The sequence below is a fragment of the Ambystoma mexicanum genome, chromosome 2q, assembly GCF_040938575.1.
Source record: "Ambystoma mexicanum isolate Mex_15411 chromosome 2q, UKY_AmexF1_1, whole genome shotgun sequence".
In the NCBI taxonomy this organism is placed as follows: domain Eukaryota; kingdom Metazoa; phylum Chordata; class Amphibia; order Caudata; family Ambystomatidae; genus Ambystoma; species Ambystoma mexicanum.
In genome coordinates this window covers 331,102,084-331,123,995 of record NC_090924.1, presented here as the reverse complement: position 1 = coordinate 331,123,995, position 21,912 = coordinate 331,102,084, and the positions used below count along the sequence as shown (strand labels likewise).

The 21,912-nt window shown below is 45.6% G+C and overlaps 1 protein-coding gene across 1 annotated transcript in view; it reads left to right on the top strand.

Moving 5' to 3' along the window:
- Positions 1–21,912, top strand: part of PKD1 (polycystin 1, transient receptor potential channel interacting) — a 1,742,473-nt gene that overhangs the window by 1,163,657 nt on the left and 556,904 nt on the right. The window contains exon 28 of the mRNA XM_069647332.1: positions 9,615–9,758. Coding sequence (XP_069503433.1) covers positions 9,615–9,758 — 144 coding nt within the window. The remainder of the gene's footprint in view (positions 1–9,614; positions 9,759–21,912) is intronic.

Below are 21,912 nucleotides of genomic sequence, written 5' to 3'. Positions count from 1 at the left end.
CAGAGCCTAAAAAACAGCTAGTGTACACTGCACACCTTTTTAACTGGGTGTTGATAAAATGTACTAATCTTAAGTGATAAGCTTAGAGTCTTGAGGTGCAGAGGAGAAAGAACGGTCCTGGCACATGGATCGTAGAAATATGCAAAGCAAAAGGAAAAGTTCCCACAATAGGGGAACTTGCACTTTCAATGGCTGGAAACAGCCAAGTGCTAAAGAAAGAAAAGAGTCTCAATTGATTTGGCATGGGTTACTAGGAACTAAGGCAGTCATTAGAGCTATTTGGTGTATATATTGTAAGCCATGTATATATAGTAAAAAGACTTTTTTAAACAAGGTTCTGTGCTCTTCACAAATTCTTCTTTAATAGAATACCTAAGGTGAAAGGCCTCCACAAAACTCAAGGCCATGAAGCAGCCATAAATCAAGTTGTAATGGATGGCTGGCTGACAGACTGCAAACAGCAGGGCGGGCACAATGGTGTGTTTGACAATAATGAAGCAATAACTGCAACAAGAGGTGTTCACTAATAGTATTCGCATTCCATTCACACTGCGACAGAGAAGGTTATAAACCCACATGCTCACCTCTAATTGAACCCTGAGCTGGAATGCCGTCTGTCAGTGTTGCAGTACAGCTTTGAAGTCAAGCATTAACCACCAGGGTGCAGGGTGAAATCCTCTATTAACAGTAGGCCAATAGCAGTGGACAGAAATCTGCAGAAAACTGAAGGGAACAGGAGGCTGCAGCCCGCTCATGGACAGCTCTGCATAGCTTATCGACCTGGGTTGCGAGGCCTCACAAGTGGACGCTACCCACCAACTGACTTCACAGGTGAAGTCAACACAGTAGACAACAGCCCACCTCACAGCCCCACTCTGCTCCTGAAAGAAGATGCACCACAATGGAGAAAGACAGTTAAGTACAAATCTGAGAATTGCTCGACGTCTGAGCTCCACTCTACACAACTGCTGCAGGCTGCCACTGGGACATCTAACTCCGTGCCGATTTCTCATTCGACCCTCTTCATCAAGTTGACCACTCCGTCCAGGTACTGGGGAAACCAACATGTTCTAAGCAGCGTACACAGGACCAAGTCTACTGACCGTCATTTTAAATGACTCTCCTGTGGACCAATGAATGATGTTAGCGGGGGCATTGGATGTTCATCTTTCGCTGTATCTCCCTCCACACCACACCTAGGGTACATTTTGAAGTGAAACTTGTTGCTCTAATTATACTTCAAGCTGGGGGCTTCCCGGTCAGGCATAAGAAAGAAGCCAGCAAGTAACAAAAGACCTTATTATACATGTGTTGCACGGTTCCAGTTACTCTTCCGGTTACATGTAATGAGGAGAACACCCACCTCCCATCCTCAGGCATACCAGGTCAGTTCTCAGCTGACCCTCTCAGATTACTCATGCATCATCACCCTCTGCTGTTCACTGAGCTGTCAATCATTCACAGTAACCAAGATGATCACATCAAGGAGGATGAACAGCAGCACACTGCCACAAGACCGACAACAAAATACAATATGCATCCTTCCTTTTATATACTTTAAAACTACACGGCACAACAGAGTGCTTAAAAAGAGTCAGCAGAACCTCCAAAAATGTAATTCAGCCTGAACAATTACATCACTGTACCATTTCCTAATGTTCTGCTCTGCTGCCAAAGCTTCTAATAGACACGCTAATTTATCTCAGGCCTGCCATGCATCCTTCTTTGAATTTCAATGATCTAAGGTCATCAACCAGCTCTAGACACATTTGCCTTTGTAAACTCCTTCTTTATCTTTTTTTATGTAAAGAGTGGTAGCCGCATAGGACCTATGGCTGTAAATCGCAGCTGGGAATTAAAGATTTGGTGTCTTGCATGCACTGTTGCATGCAGAATCTACAGTATCTTCATGTAACTCCAGGTATTAATAACACGACTAGAGTCCATGCTCCCCTTGCCTAATGCATCACTTTTAAGGGTAGTTGTGGTATCATCGGATAAACTACTTGGACCGAGTCATTTTGGTCTGATAAATGCAAATCGTATGCTACAGCATTTTCACCTTCAACCGTCTTCACCTTGTGCTAACCCCTTGGTTAAATGCCAGCATTTTATATCTAGTCTTGAATAAACCTGTTCTTTTTCTCCAAAATGCACTGCATTCTGCTAATTAGCAGAGTCATTTTACAAGAATATAGGATGCTGTCTTTCTTGTTACCGATTTAACCTGTTTCTTTTAATCATTTAGAAGACCTTTTTATTTATGAAACCTTTCGAAGGTGGAGATACATTGACCATGCTTTCAGTTTCTCTGCCAATAGACTAAAGAACAGCCACTATACTAAGGTTCTAATAATGTTGCTTTTGGCCGTATATGATCAACTCCAGGTATCTCATTGCTTAGGATTCCCCTGTATACCTGTGAACATCTTTCCCCTTCTTTCTTTCTCTTTTGTCTTTCCCCACATTCACCTTTATCCTTCCAACACCAAGTTCTGGCATGTCCGTCAGTTGACTTGGCACTTCCAGATTTTCCTCATGCGCACTGGTAGGGACATTAAAAACTTTATCCGGTATTGAAGCCTCCACACTTGAGCACATCTCGAGTCCATCACACAACTGCTGACTAAATCTAGTGCCACTCAATCAATGTACTTTAAACTGGAGAAGGTGAGATGGGGAAGAGGTACTATCTCAAGGCCAACAGACAACAGGGTGTGCCTTGGAAACCATGGACTTAATTTCCTTCCTGAAATGCAGGCTGGTTGGGACCAATCTATGTGCATCAACGTATCACTCCAGAGTTTGGGTGCGTAGCACGAGACAGCCTTTGCTCTGGTTCTTTCCTTCTGGCTTATCTTAGATTCTAGTCTGTGTCACAAAGTGAACATGAGATCAAGAAAAGGCCAGAAACAAAACTCCTTTCTTAACTGCTCTTTATTTATGATTTGTCTCAGGGGAATAACTTGAACCCATCCTCCAGGAGTTAAGGGTAGGGGTAACACACTCAATCTTTAATAGTGCGCTGTCTCCCATAGGTGTCCCAACCTTCTTTCACCCTTACTCCCGCCTTGGTTTATTGGATTTTCAGGATTTAGTACTGCGTTAATGTCTATGGAACTAAAAGGTCTGGATCAAAATTGAGAGCAGAAAATCCTCCAGTTCCTCATCAAGCCTGGGGTTTGTTCCATTCTGGTAGCTTGACACGTGCGACTTTAGGTCCTCCGCGGAACAACAATGGGGGCCCAAAAGGCTGAGTGTTAGTGGGCTCTGTTCTTTTTGTGTCAAAGATAAGTCCCCTGGTTGCTGGGGAGGGGGCAGCCTGCCAGTGGTGGAGTCTCTCTGCCAGTGCTCGGGAGTAGTGTCTCTCTGCTTGTCATTGGGTAATGCTTGTCCTGCCGGTGCACTCTCTATCTTCCGGTGCTGGACACCAGTAGTGTGTGAGTCCGGAGGATTGCTGTTCCCAATGCCGGTGTTGGTATCCTGTAGTTTCTGGAGTAAGGATGGTGCTGAGGGGTGTCTCGCTCTCGTCTGTTGTGGCTCTTCGTTTAGGGTAATGTTTCTGGTTCTGTAAGAAACAGAAGGATTCTGGGGTGCATTTACTGTATGAGGCATGTTGTCAAATAATGTAATCGTTGACTGCGTAAAAACATACTGGCACTAGGAAATGGGGCCAGCCTCAACTCCCACCGTCCACCTCAGGGGTAAGACTGGCTCTAGATTTCTCCCTGGTAGGCCTCCCATCGATGGTTGAGAGGGGTTCCCATACCCCATTAGCAAGGCTAAGCTACTGGCCTTGTCACGTTAGACACTGAGGTGACACCATGTTGTTGTATTTTATGTTATAATATGCACTGAGTAAAAAGTGTATGTTTCTAGTTTGGACATGATAGCGGCTCATGAAGCTACGATATCTCACAATTGTATATTATTTGTCATCTGTGTTATATAATAGCAAGTACATTTTTTCAACAACATTGTCTGCACAAATACAAAATTCTTCGCAATAGAAACTGTATCTTGTTGAAAATTCAGAACAACTCTAATTACCACGGGATTTTATGTGACAAGACAACTTTTCCCACGGCATTCCTAACCATAATTCTGTTGTTTGTTCTGTGTATGGGAAGGTTTCACATTCACATCTGGAAAAGGTGGGCTGGAGGACGAGTTGGGGGGGGGGGTGAAGGAACAATTGCTTGAAGCTCAGGCCAATCAGTCACTCAAACATCCAATGCCCCTCCTCTTTACAATAGTAACATGCTGTGTTACTTGTCACATAACCACTTACATTCCCCCGCGGATTGAGGGTACAAACTCCATGACCCCATTCCCTTCCTCTGGGTCATCCAGTGCCTTTCACAACTGCTGATCCCTGCAGTGTGTCTTTGTGAATGCTGCCCATCAATGGTGTTGCTGTAAATTCTGTAATTGAGAGCAATTAGCTTACATTTACATTCACTAGATACTTTCCTTGACTCCTGACAGGAAACACAATGATAACATGACACAGACATGGCTACTTAGTATATTTGAGGCAAAGGGAAAACAGGTACAAGGGATTTTAAACATGACATAGTGGCTAGATCATTAGTGGCTAGGGTGTAGTACAAGGTTCTATGCAACCATTTGAGTCTTGGCTACGTACACTGTCATCAAAACAAATGCAATGCAGTATGTTTTAACACTCCACAGGCAAAGCAGATCGAAAGATATATGGTGTCCCACTAAGAGATTATCTTCAGAAGCAACCCAAGCTTCCAAACATCCATCACCCTCATCCACAGAACCGGCGATCCCTACACCTTAAAAGCACTCCCCACCATCTCTATTTAGTTTCTCCCAAGTCTCCCAAGTGACTGTCCTTGAAACCATCCAGTCATCGAAACCCTCCAACTGCAAGGGAGATACCTGCCCCGCTCACATTATCAAACTCTGTGCCACCACTCTGTCTCCCATCATCACAGATTTTGTTAACGCCTCTTTTTCATCCAATGTGGTCCCTATCAGCATCAAAGCTGTCTCAGTCACTCCGCTCCTTAAGAAACCATCACTTGACCCAACCTTACACACCAATTACCATCCAGTCACCACTATCCCCTTCCTGGTCAAAATCCTGGACTGTATTGCGTATTCCCAAGTACAACCATTCTTAGAACAGCACAGCCTCCTAGTATTAATGCAATCTAGCTTCTGCCCCAAACATAGCACTGAAACTTCCCTTCTCGACCTCAAATTCAACTTGACACTATCCAAGACTCAGGAAACCTGGCCATTCTCCTTGTTCATGAACTATCCGTAGCATTTGACCTAGTGGACCACAACACTCTATGCCAGCATCCCAAATCCCACTTCCACTTCCCCTCTCAGGTCCCCAGCGGGGTCAAATCCTTTCTAACTGAACACACTTCGAGAGTCTTTATTAGTGACTCAGCAGCTGAGCTCATCTCTGTCCCCCATGGCGTTCCCCAAGGCTCGTGTCTCTCGCCGACCCTATACAAATCTTACACCAAACCACTATTTGACCTTCTTGACTCCTGTGGTACCACCTATGCTAACTTCGCCAATGAGACCCAAATCTGCATCCCATCACAGGCGATCACACCAACGATACTGTTGCCATTAACAGTGTGTACAGCATCATCCAAAACTGGATGGCTTCCCACAATCTGCCTCAATGACGTCAAAACAGAGCTACTAGTTGTGGGCTCCTCCTCCTGTCTCAAAAACCTTAACCTGGCCTACTCCTCTTTTGCAATTGGTGGCATTAGCATTCCCATCCTAAAGCATGTCAAAACCTTGGGTGTCTACTTAGATGCAGATTTGTCCATAACCAAGCACATCAATGCCCTGGCCTCACCCTTGGCCTACACTTACAGGCTCATCTCCTTGAGCAGACAATTTCTCTCACCAAGCAATTGCCTCACACTCACAAGAGCTATCTTCATGAGCAAGCTAGACTACTGCAATGTGCTCCTCATGGGCACATCTGCAACAAACCTTGCTAAACTGCATCTTCTATGAAACAAATCCCTTCGTGCAGCATTGGGCCTACATCGCTCTGACCACATCTCACCACCCAGACAAGAGGCCCACTGGCTGCTCATCAAAGCTTGCATCGAATTTAAAACATAGATACATTTATCACTGCTGCATCTATAAAGAGGCCGGCCGCTATCTCAATAACAGCATTACTGTGAAACACCATGTGCGCCCTTTGCGATCATCCACCAGCCTCACTCGGATCTCTCCATGCTATAAATACAATAGAACTGGTGGAGTGAGCTTCTGTGTCACTGCGCCCACCCTCTGGAACTCTCCATCACCCAAACTCAGAAATTAACACTCATACCGTTCCTTCAAAAGACTTGTGTGAAAACCTTGCTGTTCAACAAATAAGAATAATGACTCCTTCAAAAAGTTGTGGAAACTGGCCTGTTTTTAACAATATGAATAATGACTCACCTGCTGTACTGATTGTCTTCCTACCTTTGTACAAACGATGTGATACCCCAGGGTTTGGCTGTTACAGAAATACAATAAATAAATAAATAGACAACCGACTAACGATAGGAGCAGCAACGTCAGAGTTGTTAATAGTACTGTAGTGTAATGTTATGGTTGCAGATGGGTTAATATGGTAGATGTTAAAGTAAATAGTACCAGACACACCCAACACCTTGAGGGGAGGAAGATTATAACACAGGAAATTGTACTGCTGTTTCTGTATATGGCAATGTGGATGCGGAAGTGGGAGATTAACCTTGCTCTGTTAAACCTGTTCTAAAATGTTGCAAAGAAAGTGGTAAAAAACATAATGATTTGCAACAGAAAACAAGTTCAGAGAAGGGCTTCATTTGCCATCCAATGCAAATACTTTTTGTTTGTCTCTGGACCGTGGGCAACAATCCCTGCAAGAAATCAGCCGCTGCTGCTTCTTGATCTGTCTATGCAGATTTATTTATATCAACTTTCTATTTGTCTTGATAATTTAGAGGAGTCTCGTCCTTGTGTTTACGCTTCCCAATCTTTCTCCTTTCAACTTTCAGGGGCCAAATAATGGAAATGTTCTGTGTCAATGTATTTCTAGCATAAACCAATTCAACATCATTTCCCCATCCTTGGTAGAGCGGCCACTCTTGTGAGCCAAACACCAGAGTACCTTGTTGGGCTTAATCACTCTCATGATCTGAATCATATCAGAACAATCTGAACAGATGGCAGGTGCACCAAAGTGATAATCATTTGAAACTTAATAGGTGTGAGGAAAATTCAATACTAATGTATCTAATAATTCACAAAATTTCAGGTGCTATCGGGTGGTGCCCCCTGACCTGTTGGGGCTCCGGCATCAACTAAACAAAACACATACCAATCATTGCTGACTAGTGACCCTGAATGCACTCCTCTGGGTCCAACAACCCTCTGTAGTTAAATTTAACTTATATACTAGAAACCCCAAAATCTTACAACAAGTATGTTTAATACAATCAATAACATGAATTTGTTCACAAGTGCTATTAAATACAATCTTAAATTGTTCTCAAAAGCTAAAAACAAATTTGAATCCATATGGTCTAAATCATATTACATGAGTAGAAATGTGCATAGTCATGATCACATCAAACATTAATCTAGATATTCATTGAACAGTGTGAACATAGAATGTCCATTTTGATAAGTCTGAATAGTAAAACATTCCAATATACCAACGCGTTTTGAAATGACAAATTCAGTTTTTCAATGCTGTCAATCGGTTACTTCTTAACATTCATTAACATCTGCAAGTCAAAAATGTAACTGTGTGCGTATGGTGTAAAGTCTCAACATACATCAGTTCTCATATGTAAATAATATGTTAAAAATAAAAATGCTTACAACACCAGCCTTTCAACTGGTGGATTCTATCACAATGGTAAGAAACACCCACTCATAAGTAATCTAGCAAGTGTAACCCGTTTGTAAAAAAACCTCTCTTCCTCAGACTTCTGGAATATACATTTATCTCTAAATTAAGAATTCTGTAAGAACTATCCAAAATGTAAAACACACAAATTTCCCCCAGAGTTACCCGTGTAGTCCTACCGGTCAGAACCAGTCTGCTGCCCTGCAGCCATATTTAAAAGCAGTGACAAGTGCCATGAGGCACTTCCGGGTCAGGCGAGGCGGCCATTTTGGAATGGCCATCAGAGCGGCCATTTTGGAGTGATTATAGTATTGGGAGTCCATACTTGTAAGTGCCCACTGCAATAAAATAATAATTGAAAGAAACTTGAAGAACACATGAACCCATTTCGTAAATCACGTAACCTCAATACAGCAAACAAGAGTAATCCTAGTCAATCCCAATCTTTAGGAGTGAATGTCACCGTGATTAGATCATCCAGAGCATCAAAACAATACTGTAATACCCCATATCATTGGGAATCCTATGTGTACAAAAAATACATATTTGGAACTTCAAATAAACCAATGTCTTGCAGATTAGCCTGCTCACAGTCTACTATGACATTGTCCCCTTTCACATCATCTCCCCTCACAGATATGACATGTAGGATTCATCGTTATTCATACCGATTGGTGTCATTGAGTCCATAAGCTCCACCCGTACAATTTCTTTTCGCAATAATTTTCTTGTTAGGTCACCCCATTTGGTGGATGGGGTTACTTGTTCCAAAATGGTACATCTTAACTGAGCTATGGAGTGCCAGGCCTCAGTGAAATGTGCTTCCAGAGGAGATTTAAGGTTTTTACAGCGTATATTGGATTTATGCTCTGTCCACCGTGTTTTAACTTTCCTTGTGGTCATACCCACATAAAATAATCCACAAGGACACTTAAGTGCATATATGACATTTGTAGAATCACATGTACAAGAGTGTTTGAGATAAATGTTTCCCCACGCCCCCGAGTATGGGTGAGCTATGATGTTACCCCTGATGCGGTTGTCACAATGCTGGCAAGAAAATACTATTCCAAGATGGCCACCATGGAAAGGGAAGCAGGGCTCCGTACGGAGTCCCTCTTCACTTTCCATGGCGGCTCCCGGGAGCCAAGAGGAAGGAGTGGCTGCTGCTGTGGCACCTGCTGCAGCCGCAATTAAGTTGGTGGGGGTGGGAGGGAATTGGGAAAGGTTTAAAAAGGGGGGGTGGAGGGTGTGGGGAAGATGGCAGTAGGGAACGTGGGCTGAGATCGCCGGTTTCAGCCTGCAAGCCAAGCCACCTTAATGGCGGGCTCCCTCCATCAGGGTGCTAATGCAATTTATGTACACTGCGAAACACGCAATTAATGTTTCATAGATATGCTTGTATAGCACCAAGAGTCTAAAGTAGCTCTTGGTTGGTGTTGGTGTTACAGCAACAATGCTCTTACAGGCTACAATAAGGAGCTAAATTGCTCACAGCCGTTTCAAAGCCTGCAGTCACCTTTAATGGTATAACTAAAAGGATGACAGTAGAAACAATTAACTTCTGGCTGTAGATTCTTCAAGGTTAGATTGCAACAGATTTTCCAGAGCTCTTCGTTACCTACACAGCCCACTCCTGGGCCAGACATATTCCTGCTGAAAAAAGCTGTGTGCTTCATGTATTGCAAACTCTCTCTTGCTCTTCTAGGACTGAGCCCATCTTGGTACCTGCAGCATGTCATCGTGAAGGACCTGCACAGTGGCAAGCGATATTTCTTCCTGGCAAACGACTGGCTATCTGTTGGCCGTGAAGGGCGGGGCCACATGGTGGAAAAGGAAGTTCTTGCTGCAAGTAAGTAAAGGAGACATGCAAAATGCAACCAGTCACAAGAACTCTGCTTGGTAAACAATGATTTTGGGGTCCTCACGCACATTTATCTCTGGGTTGCAACATAATAGGCCTGGTAGGGTTTTCTGTGGCCTTTCCACTAAGCAAACACCTAGCATGTGGGAAGAAATAGAACAAGGATCGACACATATAAGGACTGGATCTGTATAGACGGTCTTGGGGTCTGTAGACGTGAAGGGAGTGGTTTCACATTTGTCTAGGGTAATAGTATAATTTTGTGATTGGCAAGCATATTGATAGCAGGTTGATGTCTAATTTTGGGGTTCAAAGACACAAGCCCTAATTTGGGCCTTTTATTGAGGGTGTGCACATGGTGAGCAAGAATACACACATCTTAGTATGGATGGGGCCTGTTTTGGACTTGGTCCAAAGGAATACACAGAGACATGCACTATCAGGTTAACTGTTTACAGGACGTGGAGCATTACCTACCAGGAAAGGAAGAATAACAGAAAATGTTATGGTCTAAGATCACCAACAGTTTTAGGATCGGCCAAACAATACAGTATATCTGCTGCTTTAGATGGACCAATGGTCATGTGTCCAAACGTCTAAGGCCTGTTCTAGAAGCAGGGATCCCAATGCCCCCCCCTGGGGATAGGGTCCAACAGAGACACTCACATTCTTAGGAAGTTAAGGTGTCCCTGCACAGTTCACCCTAAGACCCTCATAGTGGTTTAGTGTCTGCCTCTTGGCTGCAATTCCCCTGGCGACTGTAAATGGCCTCTTGTGGTCATTAAACTCCTCGTTTACTGAGGGATGTGGAATGAGCAAGAGTGTAAATCCCCCGCCTACCCTAGGGGTCTCCCAGGCTTGGCTGTTCTACCTGGGACACCTCATGCAGGTATTCCCTTCCAAACTTGATTGATATGGGTAGAATTTTGTCACCCTGTACTGCAGGCCCTCTGCCCTGATAATGGACATCCATTCCAAGGGCGAGATCTTGAGACATTCAAAGGTCGCATGGGTATTGTACACTACTTTGGTACTAATGCTAGGTCGCACATTAGTGCTGATGACTTGCTCACTTCCACCCTAGCCTGAACCATCCCAGTCATCTGTTGTTCATAGTCCTGGAAAGTGGCACCCAGTAGAAGCATACACACTTCCAGTATTTGGAGTCTAATGTCCCTGACTCTTTCAGCAACCTTGAGAGGATATATAACGTACCTGACTCACTTCGGCAGCTTTTAGAGCTCAATAGGTCCTATGCCTTCGCCTAGATTTTCCCCCTGGGCATGGGATCCCTGGGATCCACTGAAGTAGGCTGCCTCATCGACCCTGGCTCTGCCCTGAGGTGATCCTCTTGGTATTTATACTTCAACTGTTGACCTCCACCTCCTCCCCCTTATCTTGCTCCACTACAACATGCTGCTTCACTCATGTTCTGTCTCAACTTCTTGCACTTAATCATGCTTCGCCTACACCAATCTCTCCTTCTCACTTTTCCTTGCTCTCTCCATCTCCTTCAACCTCATTCCAACTCCTCTTTCTCTGTTTAACACTAGCTCTCATGAATGCCATCTTCTCCCCCACAGAATTAATGGAGTTATGTGGTGATTGGGATAATAAGGACTCTGGCTAGCTGATCTGTCTCTTCTTGGGTTTCTCTGGCCCTAATTGGCATTGAACCAGCATGTCAACTTTCTCCCCTTGTTGGTAACCCCTCCTCCTCCTGAACTCAAGGTGAGAAGGATTTCTACCAGTTAAGATCATGCGTACACCATGTTAGGGTCAATCAGGAATGATATTTCATTTTAATTTAATTTTATATTTTAAAGCACATACCTAGCTCAAAATCAGCATAGCGCTGTACAGAGTGTGGGTACCCGGCATTTGGGCTGGCATCTTTTCACAGTAGCACAGTACTGTGAGGTCTGTGGCCTGTATGTTCATCCATTGGAATTAGTCCTTGGTCAGGTGTTGTTGAGTCTGCTTCATAAACCAATACTCTTTCTGACACATTTGCATAGAATTGGCCTCTATCGCTCTCCCACTGACTGTGTGTGTGGGTGAGCTTTCTAACCTGGCTGTGAATTGTGCGACAATTCACCCTATCCAATAGTCCCCCTAGGGGTGTTTTAATGCGGGAAGACCTCATGGGGAGGGACTCACTGTCTGGGGACAAGAACGATCACCTGGGGTATAGCCCATTGAATGTTGTCACTCCCTGACATTCCCTAGCCCTCCCCAATGTTCAAAACAACTACCTTGAACGCAAACCTATGTATTCTTGTAACAGGAGATAAAGCCAAAAGTACTAGGTTGAAGAAGAGCACAGGAGACATAAAGGTAATTGACTGTGCTAGTACTGGTACGAGTTGACGCTGAGGAGGCATGAGGATTGTTGTTAACAGAGACAAAGGACTTTTACAGTCCACATGAGAGGAACTGGATACAATGTACAAAAAGGAGCAAAGGACTATCAAATGTGTCCAGCCCAGCTGTGTCAAACCCCACCGGGTCTGGCAGCAGGTGTGGTGGCATACCAGCACGAGTGATCCAGGTGCTGCTGAATGACTGGAGGGAAGAGGATGCCGGTGAAGTGCCGTGGGAGTCCTCCACAGGTTCTGCAATAGCAAAACCAGGCAGGAGACCAAGAAAGTGAGTGGAGCTGCAGAACAAATGAGGGACGTACTGCGTAGCAGAGGGAGCAGCAGCAGTGAACCAGCAGAGCTGAAGAGAAGACCTGCAGTGCCAGGAAGTCCCTGTGGCGTACCACGATCCCACACAAGGTAACGGGAGGAACAGGAGACCCCAAGGGGACGCAAGGGTAGAAGGCAGGCTGGTTCACAAAGCTCTCTCTCTCTTCTCAGTACTGGGAAGCCAGCTGCTTGGTATAACCAGAGAAGGGTCTGGGACCCGAAGGCAGATACAGAGCATTAGAGGAAATCATCTTCGTCACAGCGGGAAAGAGAAAACCACTGACCACCAGAGAACAGTCTGGGTACCGAAAACAGATATCGAGAGCATTAGTGGAAATCTTCCTCGCCATAGTGGGAAAGGGAAAACTGCTGACCAAAAGAGAAGGGTCTGTGACTCGCATGCAGATATCAAGAGCGTTAGAGGAAATCGTCCTCGCCACAGTGGGAAAGAGAAAACTGCTGACCAAAAGAGAAGGGCCTTGACCCGAAAGCAGATATCAAGAGTGTTAGAGGAAATTGTCCTTGTCACAGTGGAAAAGAGAAAACCACTGACCACCAGAGAAGGGTCTGGGACCTGCAAGTAGATACTGAGAGCATAAGAGAAAATCTTCCTTGTTACAGTGGAAAAGAGAAAACCACTGACCACCAGAGAAGGGTCTGGGGCACGAAAGCAGATATTAAGAGCATTAGAGGAAATCTTCCTCGTCACAGTGGGAAAGAAAAAACACTGACCACCAGAGAAGCGTCTTGAACCCAAAAGAAGATGCTGAAAACATAAGAGGAAATCTTCCTTGTCAAAGTGGGAAAGATAAAACCACTGACCACCAGAGAAGGGTTTGGGACCCGAAAACAGATATTGAGAGCATGTGACTTGACAAGTACCCTTGGCTGAGTTTCCCCTGTACCCACGTTCTCCTCACCTGAGCTTTCCGAGTCAATGGTTTCTTGCAGTCCTCGACGTGCCAGGTAGTCTCTCTCCTTTTTCTGGTGCGTGGGCTTGTCACGGAGAGAAGCCACTGTGGCCGCTGGGTGAGAACAGCGGCACAGTGACCTCTTTTCCGGAACCAAGCCAGAAAATGCAGGGAAAAACCCGCAAAGGGGAAAAAACCCTGATAAGAGGTGCCAAGACTTGTCTGCGAAGGCCAGTTGTTCCCAGATGAAAAAGAAGGAAGCGAAGGATCTCCAAACAACTGAAGGGTGGCCACTAATGTCCAAGTCCAATAATAGCAGTAGGCCTGAAGCGCAGGCGGAGAAGGCAGCAGCTGAGGAGGCTGCAGTGGAGGTCGAAAATGTTCCAGGAAAGCACTGCAGAGAAGCACGGAAGGAAACCCCACGCTGACTGGACCAAAGAGAGCAAGGTGAGAGAACAGGAGAGAGAGAGAGAGAGATAGAGAGAGAGAGAGAGAGAGAGAGAGAGAGAGAGAGAGAGAGAGAGAGAGAGAGAGAGACCGCCGGAGAAAAAGGCACAGCTAACACCGCCTAGGGAAGGCGGCGGAGAGAAATGGGAAACAAAGTACGGTGTTCTGAGAAAGCGGAACACCCGGAGAAAAGTATCCAAGGGGAGTAACCCCTGAGAAATTCCAAAGCGAGGTGCAGAGGAAGAGCGAAGGACCCAGAGTCGAAAAGTAAACAACAGAGGGGGGGTTGCAACGCAACGACCTGCCGGGAGGCGGGGATTTAAATACTCCCGGCAGCGTTGCGTCCCGCATTCGGAGCTGAGGAGCGAACACAGAAAAAGGACTAAAGTAATCCTCCTCTGCGTCCTCTCAAACTCCAACGCGGAAGAAATCGCCAGTCGCGGCGATGGCCGCGACTGCGAGTGACAGAGCATTAGAGAAAATCTTCCTCATCGCAGTGGGAAAGAGAGAACCACTGACCACGAGAAAAGGGTCTGTGACCCCAACAAGTTGTGAGACTTTGCTAACAACAAACCAGAGTCGCAAAGTGTACATCAAGCTGAAAGCAGTGAGAAAGAACTGTGCCAAGCAATACCACGAGAAGGGAGTCATTCTCCTGGTACTAAACTAGGAGTTGTGATAAAGACACCATGGGAAGGGAATCATTCTCCCTGACCCTGTTGGGAACTGTGCTAAGCAATACCAGGAGAAGGGAATAATTCTCCTGATACGGAATTAGGAGTTGTAATAAAGACGGCAGGGAAGGGAGTCATTCCCCCTTATCTTGTTGTGAACTGTACCAAACAATACCAGGAGAAGGGAGTCATTCTCCTGGTGCCGAACCAGGAGTTGTATTCTCCCTGGTTTTATTGGAAACTGTATAGATCTTCATCAGGAGAAGGGAGCCATTCTCCTGGACGTGAAATTATATAACGGCTGGTTGAAATCACAAGCCAGGGGAAGGGAGTTGTTCCCCTTGGCATTTTTGTTGGAAGAGAACATTCTTTTGGACACTATCTGAGAAGCAGGAGAAGGCAGCCATTCTCCTGAAGAAGGGAGTGTCTGTTAGTTTATTCTTTAGTTGTAGTGTGAGGGATAGAAGTAGGTTGTGACACATGATGGTGGGGATTAATTTGATGGACATTCTGACGGACCCATTAGTATTCGTTTTGATGCAAGGAAACCCCTATTAGAAGATAGGGATAATGCGGACCTTCTCTATACGCTAATAAAAGTCTATAACCAAAACCATGCCATCTTTGTGTCAGCTTCCTTCTTTGACACCCTTCTTTAAGATGCACATGCTCTTGTTTTTCCTTGCGTAAGGAAGGCATGGTATCAAACAGTAAGACAGAAACAAGTGACCACAGTTCAAGGGTGTTTATTGAACTTCAATCGGGTTTGAAAAACGCCTATCTAACCTAAATCTAAAGATGGGAGCAAGCTACGACCATCAAATAATAACGCAGTCCTAGTGAGCCTGTCAAAATAAAAGGGCCTATACTAATAGACCTATTGCCAATCCTTACTTCTAAATACAAATAGTGTGGGAAACAATGTAATGCAAAAAGATAAGTGTTCAAGAAATTATATGTCAATATGTTGAAGCCGTTGGCCTCCCTTCCCACGTTTTCAGCATGGGACAAGGTGGCACACTCAAACTTAGCCCAGTCTCTGGCTTCCCTAGCACGAGGATGCAGTTCAGATCTCAGTATCAGGCCTTCTATGTCAAAGTCTCTATGACATCTCTTACATCAGAGGGCATGATGTGACAAACAAACATTCAAAAGTTCCTTTCTCCTCAGGATTATCATGTACAACTTCTTGGGTGATTCTTGACTCACCCCAGGCCCTCCTCTGCCGGAATCAGACCCACTTTAACACAAAGCTTTCACTTGATCTCCCTCTGTCGGGATCGGACCAAATCCATGTATTTTTCCAAACCTGTATCTACTTCATCGAAATTGAAGACTTTCGACTGTGCGCTGGATTTGACTTGACCCGTTGCAGGACCACTTCGATTCACATTTATTCATCATCTCTCAATTGATCTCCTTCTGCCCGGCTCGGACCACCTTTATCTACTTTTCTCACTTCTTATCTGGCTACCTCACAGAGACCTTCGATTAAGCACCAACACGGTGCCGGACCACTCTGTCAAAGGTATTGTAGTTTGCTTTAAAGTTCAATCACTCATCAGCAGTTTAACTTCATTCGTGTCTCTTATCACACACATTTTAACAATGTTCGTTTCAGCACTCACCATACAGTGTTGCTGCTTGCAATCTTGGCTTCAACATAGACCGTTCTTGTATCAGTCTCCCGACTCACTGGCTTTGTTGCTTTCACTGAAGTGGCTTTGTTCTTGGAGCTAAGGACACTTCCACGGTGGCTGGAGATTCTCCCCGCCTTGATTACTGACGTGGGAGGGCCCTGGGTACCTCCGACAAACAATGCAGTATTCTTCAGCCTGGTTTCCTGGTCTTACGCTTTCTCTCGAGGTCTTGTGAAAGTAACTATTCCTTTTCGAAAAGGTCAAGGGAACTTTCCTCCTTGCAACCCCCTTCTGTTTTGCCATCTATCTCCTCTTGTTAAATTGCCATCTTGGAACTGCTATTTCCTCGTGTGCTTTGCTTCGCTCAGAGGGTGCCCTCGTGCTCCGCCTTTTATTCGTGCGGGGAAGTGTAATGGAAGTCAGGTGTGTGTGATGATCCGTAATTGCCTGACCATTATATTGGGACACGTCAGGTACACGGCTCAGGTGTTATTCTGTTTTCCCTTAGAGCGGGCTGTCAGTGAGAAAGTGTTTGTGTTGGAAAAGGGAGGGGGGTAGAGTTCCTAAATATCCTACCGGGTAGGATGGTGTAAAGGTGTTATAAGGAAGGGGATCATGCATCTCACCATCCGGTGTCCCACTCTCCTAAGACCCATCACTCAGGTGATCCTCCTGAACTGGTCCACCTCCAGGAACTGGATCCAAAAGTGATGGCCATGTCCTGGCTACCTGGATGACAGCTTCCCAGGGAATCCCCCATTAATTGGCTCTTAAAGGTCAAATCACAGGATGGGTGGTTCACCCTTGCCATTGAGATTCCCCATTCTTCCTTTTCTGTTGGTGCCACAATGATCCTATCACAAAATGTACCTGGCAAGCAGTCATATGGTCCCAGGTAAACAGATCAAAGCAAAAGGTCAGCAGACACAAAAGAAAGGGAAGCTATTAATATATCTATAGCTCAGATGCACAAATCCCAAGGATGCTCCCAAGGATACTCTGATGTAGATGTCCAGACCCAAAGTGAAGAGCTGGGAAGAACAAATTACTTACCCCTGGTAATGTTCTTTCAACTGGATGTTCATCCCACGTATTCCTCATCTTTGATATACTCCAATGTCCTGCTTGCAGCTCAGAAACTTTTTTCAGCAGAGGGCGCTGTGCGCCGTTGTCATCACCTTGTGTCCTTCAAGGGCTTCCGTTGCTGGTATATAAGGCACGCAATGTGCCCGTTGCTTGAGTTTGTGTTTGTGCACCAGCACAGCAGTCTCGAAGATGAGAAATACTTGAGCGTTAACAGAGAGGAAGGTGTAAATCACAGAAACTCCTTCTTGACAGACGGATGGATGGGAGGGGCGATGAGGAATACATGGGAGGAACATCCAGTCGAAAGAACATTACCAGGGGTAAGTAATTTGTTCTTTGAATAGATTGTGTCCGTCCACATATTCATCATCTTTGATATTTTCCCATAGCGATGCTTTGCAGGAGGTGGGAGGTGGGAAAGAAGAGTTAAATTTTGATTTACGCTGTGTAAAACTGCTTTTTCAAATCTGGATTACTGGCCGAAAGGAAATCTAAACATTAATGCTTTGCAAATGTATGCACAGAAGACCAGTTGGCAGCAGTGCAGATGTCCTGTCGCTCTGGAGGGCTGAAGAAGTAGCTACATCTACAGTGAAGTGGGCCCTTAGACCTTCAGGAATCTCTTTTCCCGCCAAGTTGTAACATTCAGATATACACAGTGTAATCCACTGAGATGTTTTTTAGTAACCACTTGTCCCATTCTGTGGCCCGTTTAACCAACAAAAAGCTGGTTGTCCAGTCTTATCTTAGAAACCCTGTTAATATAAAAGCTGAAGGCTCTCTGTGTAACATCTCCTCCTCCTTAGATGGATTTGGAGGATGAGGGTAGACAGCCAGTAAAAAAATGCGTCAAATGAAATTCAGACACTCTTTTTGGTAGAAAAGAAGGGCGAACCCTCAAAACTACCTTGTCTTTATGGAAGACTGTGAATGGTTGTTTAGAAGATAAGGCCTGAAGCTTGCTCACTCTGCGATCAGAGGTGATGGCTGTCAAGAATACTGTTTTCAAAGACAACATCCAAAGTGGACAAGAATGTAATGGCTCAAAAGGAGAACCCATCAGGAAGATTAAAACCAGGTTGAGATCCCAGACCGGAACAATGAAGGAAACAGGCAGGAAGATATTGATCAATCCTTTTAAAAACTGGATGACAATTGGAACCATGAAGTAGGAACCTTGTTCTGGAGAGCGCTTGAAAATGGACAGCACAGCCAGGTAGCCCTTGGCCGTAGCAAACTGTAGCCCCTGATGGGTTAGGTGCAGTAGAAAAGACAAAACCGATAGTGTGTCACAAAAAAAGGGTAAATTCCTTTATCTCTGCCCGAGCTGCAATTTGTTTTCCAGCCGCAGCGGTCTAGAGATTTTGTTGCTGGCCTTCTGGCCGAAAGCAACACTTCCATGATGTCTTTCGGAAGGTCCCAATTTTTGTACCTCAACATCTTAGAAACCATGCCTGGAGGATGAGAGTCCTGATCGCTGGATGAGGAATGCAACCTCCCTCTTGCGAAAGGGATCCTCCCTTTGGGAAAGACGAATAGGAGGGCAGATGGACATTTCCAGAGGTTCCGGGTACCACGTCCTCCTGGCCCAGTCTGGGGCAATCAGGATCATGGATTTCTGAAATGTCCTCAACTTCCTGAGAACATGAGGAATGACGGGGATCGGAGTAAATGCATACAGCAGTGGAAATTCCCAGTCCACTACGAACGTGTCCCCTAGAGCTCCTCTCTGAGGAAATTTCCTGGAGAAGAGCAGGTCGCACTTCCTGTTGAAACTGGATACAAACAGATCCACTTGAGGGGTTCCCTGAAGGGTGAAGTTCTCTTGAAGGACTGCCTGAGCTAGCTCCTACTCGTGGGAGACAGTGCTGTGCCTGCTCAGAGCATCTGCCGCCGTTTTTTCCTCTTCAGCCAGATGAACTGCTGACAGAGAGATTCCTTATTGCAGTGCCCAAAACCAGAGCTGCATCGCCTCTCTGCGCAGTGGTAGTGACCTTACACCGCCTCTCATGCTGAGGTAATGCATGGCCACTTTGTTGTCCGTCATTATCAGGACACCCTTTCCCTGTACAGAGGGCAGAAAGGTCATCAGCGCTAGTCTGATCGCCCTCAGCTCTAAAAGGTTGATAAGCAGTTTGGACTCCGACAGAGACCAGCGTCTGCTGATCATCAAACCGTTGGTGTGACCCCACCCCAGCGTGAGAAGGAGGCGTCTGTAACTACTGTAATCTCTGGCCATGGCTGCCAAAAGGGTTCCCCATTTAACACATTCTCCTTGACGGCCCACCACATGAGTTCCTGCGTGACCCTGCTCAGGAGCCGTACTAGATCCGTCATTGCCGGAGAACTGTGACCACTGAGTCCTGAGAGCCCACTGAAGAGACCTAATTCTCAGACGTGTCTCTGGCACCAGAAAAATACAGGATGCCATGAGACTGAGCAACCTCAGGAAATCGAAGGCTGGAAGGTTCTGGGCGGTCTGAAATTTACCATCTGCGATATGTGGATTGCCCTTACCTTGGGTGGTGAAGCTTTCCCTGAGGAAGAGTCCAGGACTGCTCTGATGCATTGCGGCTTTTGGGAAGGTGTCATGTGGGACTTGTTGAAGTTGAAGGAGAAGCCCAGCCTGTGGAGAGAGCGGTAGGTGCTGTCCAGATGTTCCAGAGCCTGCTCGGCTGATCGGGCTCTGATCAGCCAATCATCCAGGTTGGGGTAGATGTGAATCCCCCCTGTAGATTCGCTTCCACCACCGCCATAAGGTTGGTGAAGACCCTCCGGGCGGAGGTTAGCCCAAAAAGCAGTACTGGGAACTGATAGTGAGAACTACCAACAGCAAATCTCAGGTATTTTCTGTGCTTGAGATGAATCAGCACATGAAAACAAGTATCCTGAAGATCCACTGACACTATCCAATCCTGGAGCTGAAGGGTCTGGCGGATCTCCAACAGAGTGACCATCTTGAACTTTTCCTTCCTGAGGAACTTGTTCAAGCATCTCAGGTCCAAGGTGGGACACTACCATCCATCCTTTTTCGGGATCAGAAAATAAGGAGAGTACCAGCCTTGATTTCTTTCCGCAACGGGTACCTATTCGATTGCACTCTTTTCCAACAGTATCTGAACTTCCTGTAGGAGGAGCGGATCTGGTACTTTAAAGGACTGGCCTCTTAGGGGAGAGTTTGGTGTTTTATCCAGGAAGGGGAGCAGTAGCCATGAGAAATAGTTTGCAGAGTCCAAGCATCTGTTGTAATGCTTCGCCATTCCTTCAGATGCTTGGGTTAACCTGCCTACCAGCATAGACAAATGTTTTAAGTCTTAAAAGTGGTTTTGGGACACGGGTCACTGCGGAAGGCAAGGAAGCAGATGCTGTGGCAGCTCCTCTGCCCGTATGACCTCGGCCGTCTCGTGGTTGCCTTCTCTGTCCCCTTTGTGTGAACTGACCCTTTGTTCTCCCGACAGGGGAATTGTAACAAAATCGGTTTCTCCATCCCTGCTTCGAAGACGGAGTTGATCGACTCTCGATTCGTCTGCTTTTGTGCCAAACAAATAAGAACCTTCAAACGGCATATACACAAGTCTGGATTGCACGTCAGAAGCAAACCCTGATTTACGTAGCCAGGCAAATCGTTTTAGCATTATACCAGCAGCCATAGAGCGGCTAATACAGTCCACAGTGTCCAGACCTGACTGTAAGGATTGACCATAGCATCTTTTCTGTCCTGATTAATGCTCATAAAACCATCCCTTTCTTCACCCTCTGGAATGTTCTCAGATGCCATGGCGATCACCTCCCACAGAGTGTAGGTGAAATTTGCTTGTGCACAGGTTGCATTGGCTGCTTTCAGCGTCATACTCCCACCAGAAAAAACTTTTTTGGCCATAGCATCGAGCCTTTTATCCTTCCTGTCCGAAGGAACCATGGGATAGGTTGCTTCGCTAGAAGCAGAAGTGGCTGCTTTAACAAAAAGGTTTTGTGGGCTTGGATGTTTCGAAAGAAACTCTATATCTTCTGAAGCCCTTGTGGACTGCAGGAGTGGTATACAGTATTTTCCAATTCTCCAAGACCCTATTCTTAGCTGGGCCCTTATCCCAAATATCAGTAAAATATTTGCATTTTGAAACACTTGTGTATAAGCACATAATAAATAAACAATCAATCAATCAATCAATTCATCCTGTTCATACTCAACAGATGACCTGCCCCAGCCCAGGTATTCAATTACCTTTGCCATCACTGATCTATAAGAAGCATCAGCGTGTCCTATGCCTTCAGGAGTGCCAAAATCAACTTCTGCAGAGGTATCCAGACCACTGACATCCTTTAAGGTGTCCACAAGATTCTTCATTCTTGATTCCTGGGATATTAACTCATCTGGAACACCAGGAGTGCTGTACTCCAGGCCAAACCCTTAATAAGAGCTTTCCTCCTCCACCTCCTCCTCATAAATAGAGGCCATAGACTTAAAAATGTCTCTCTTATCTTGCGGTTGGTAAACCTTCAACGGTTCCGAAAAGGATGTCGAGGGCCTCAACTTCAATGTCGATGAACTCGACTTCGATGTCTTCGATAGTGTCGAGTGGGTCGGAGGAAGGGCAGAGTGTGAGGGAATGTTCCTGGTGTGGAGCCCCAAGCTGTTTACTGGAGCTGTGGAGTGTTTTCTTTCTGTCTATTGAATTGGGCGGAATACCCTTACC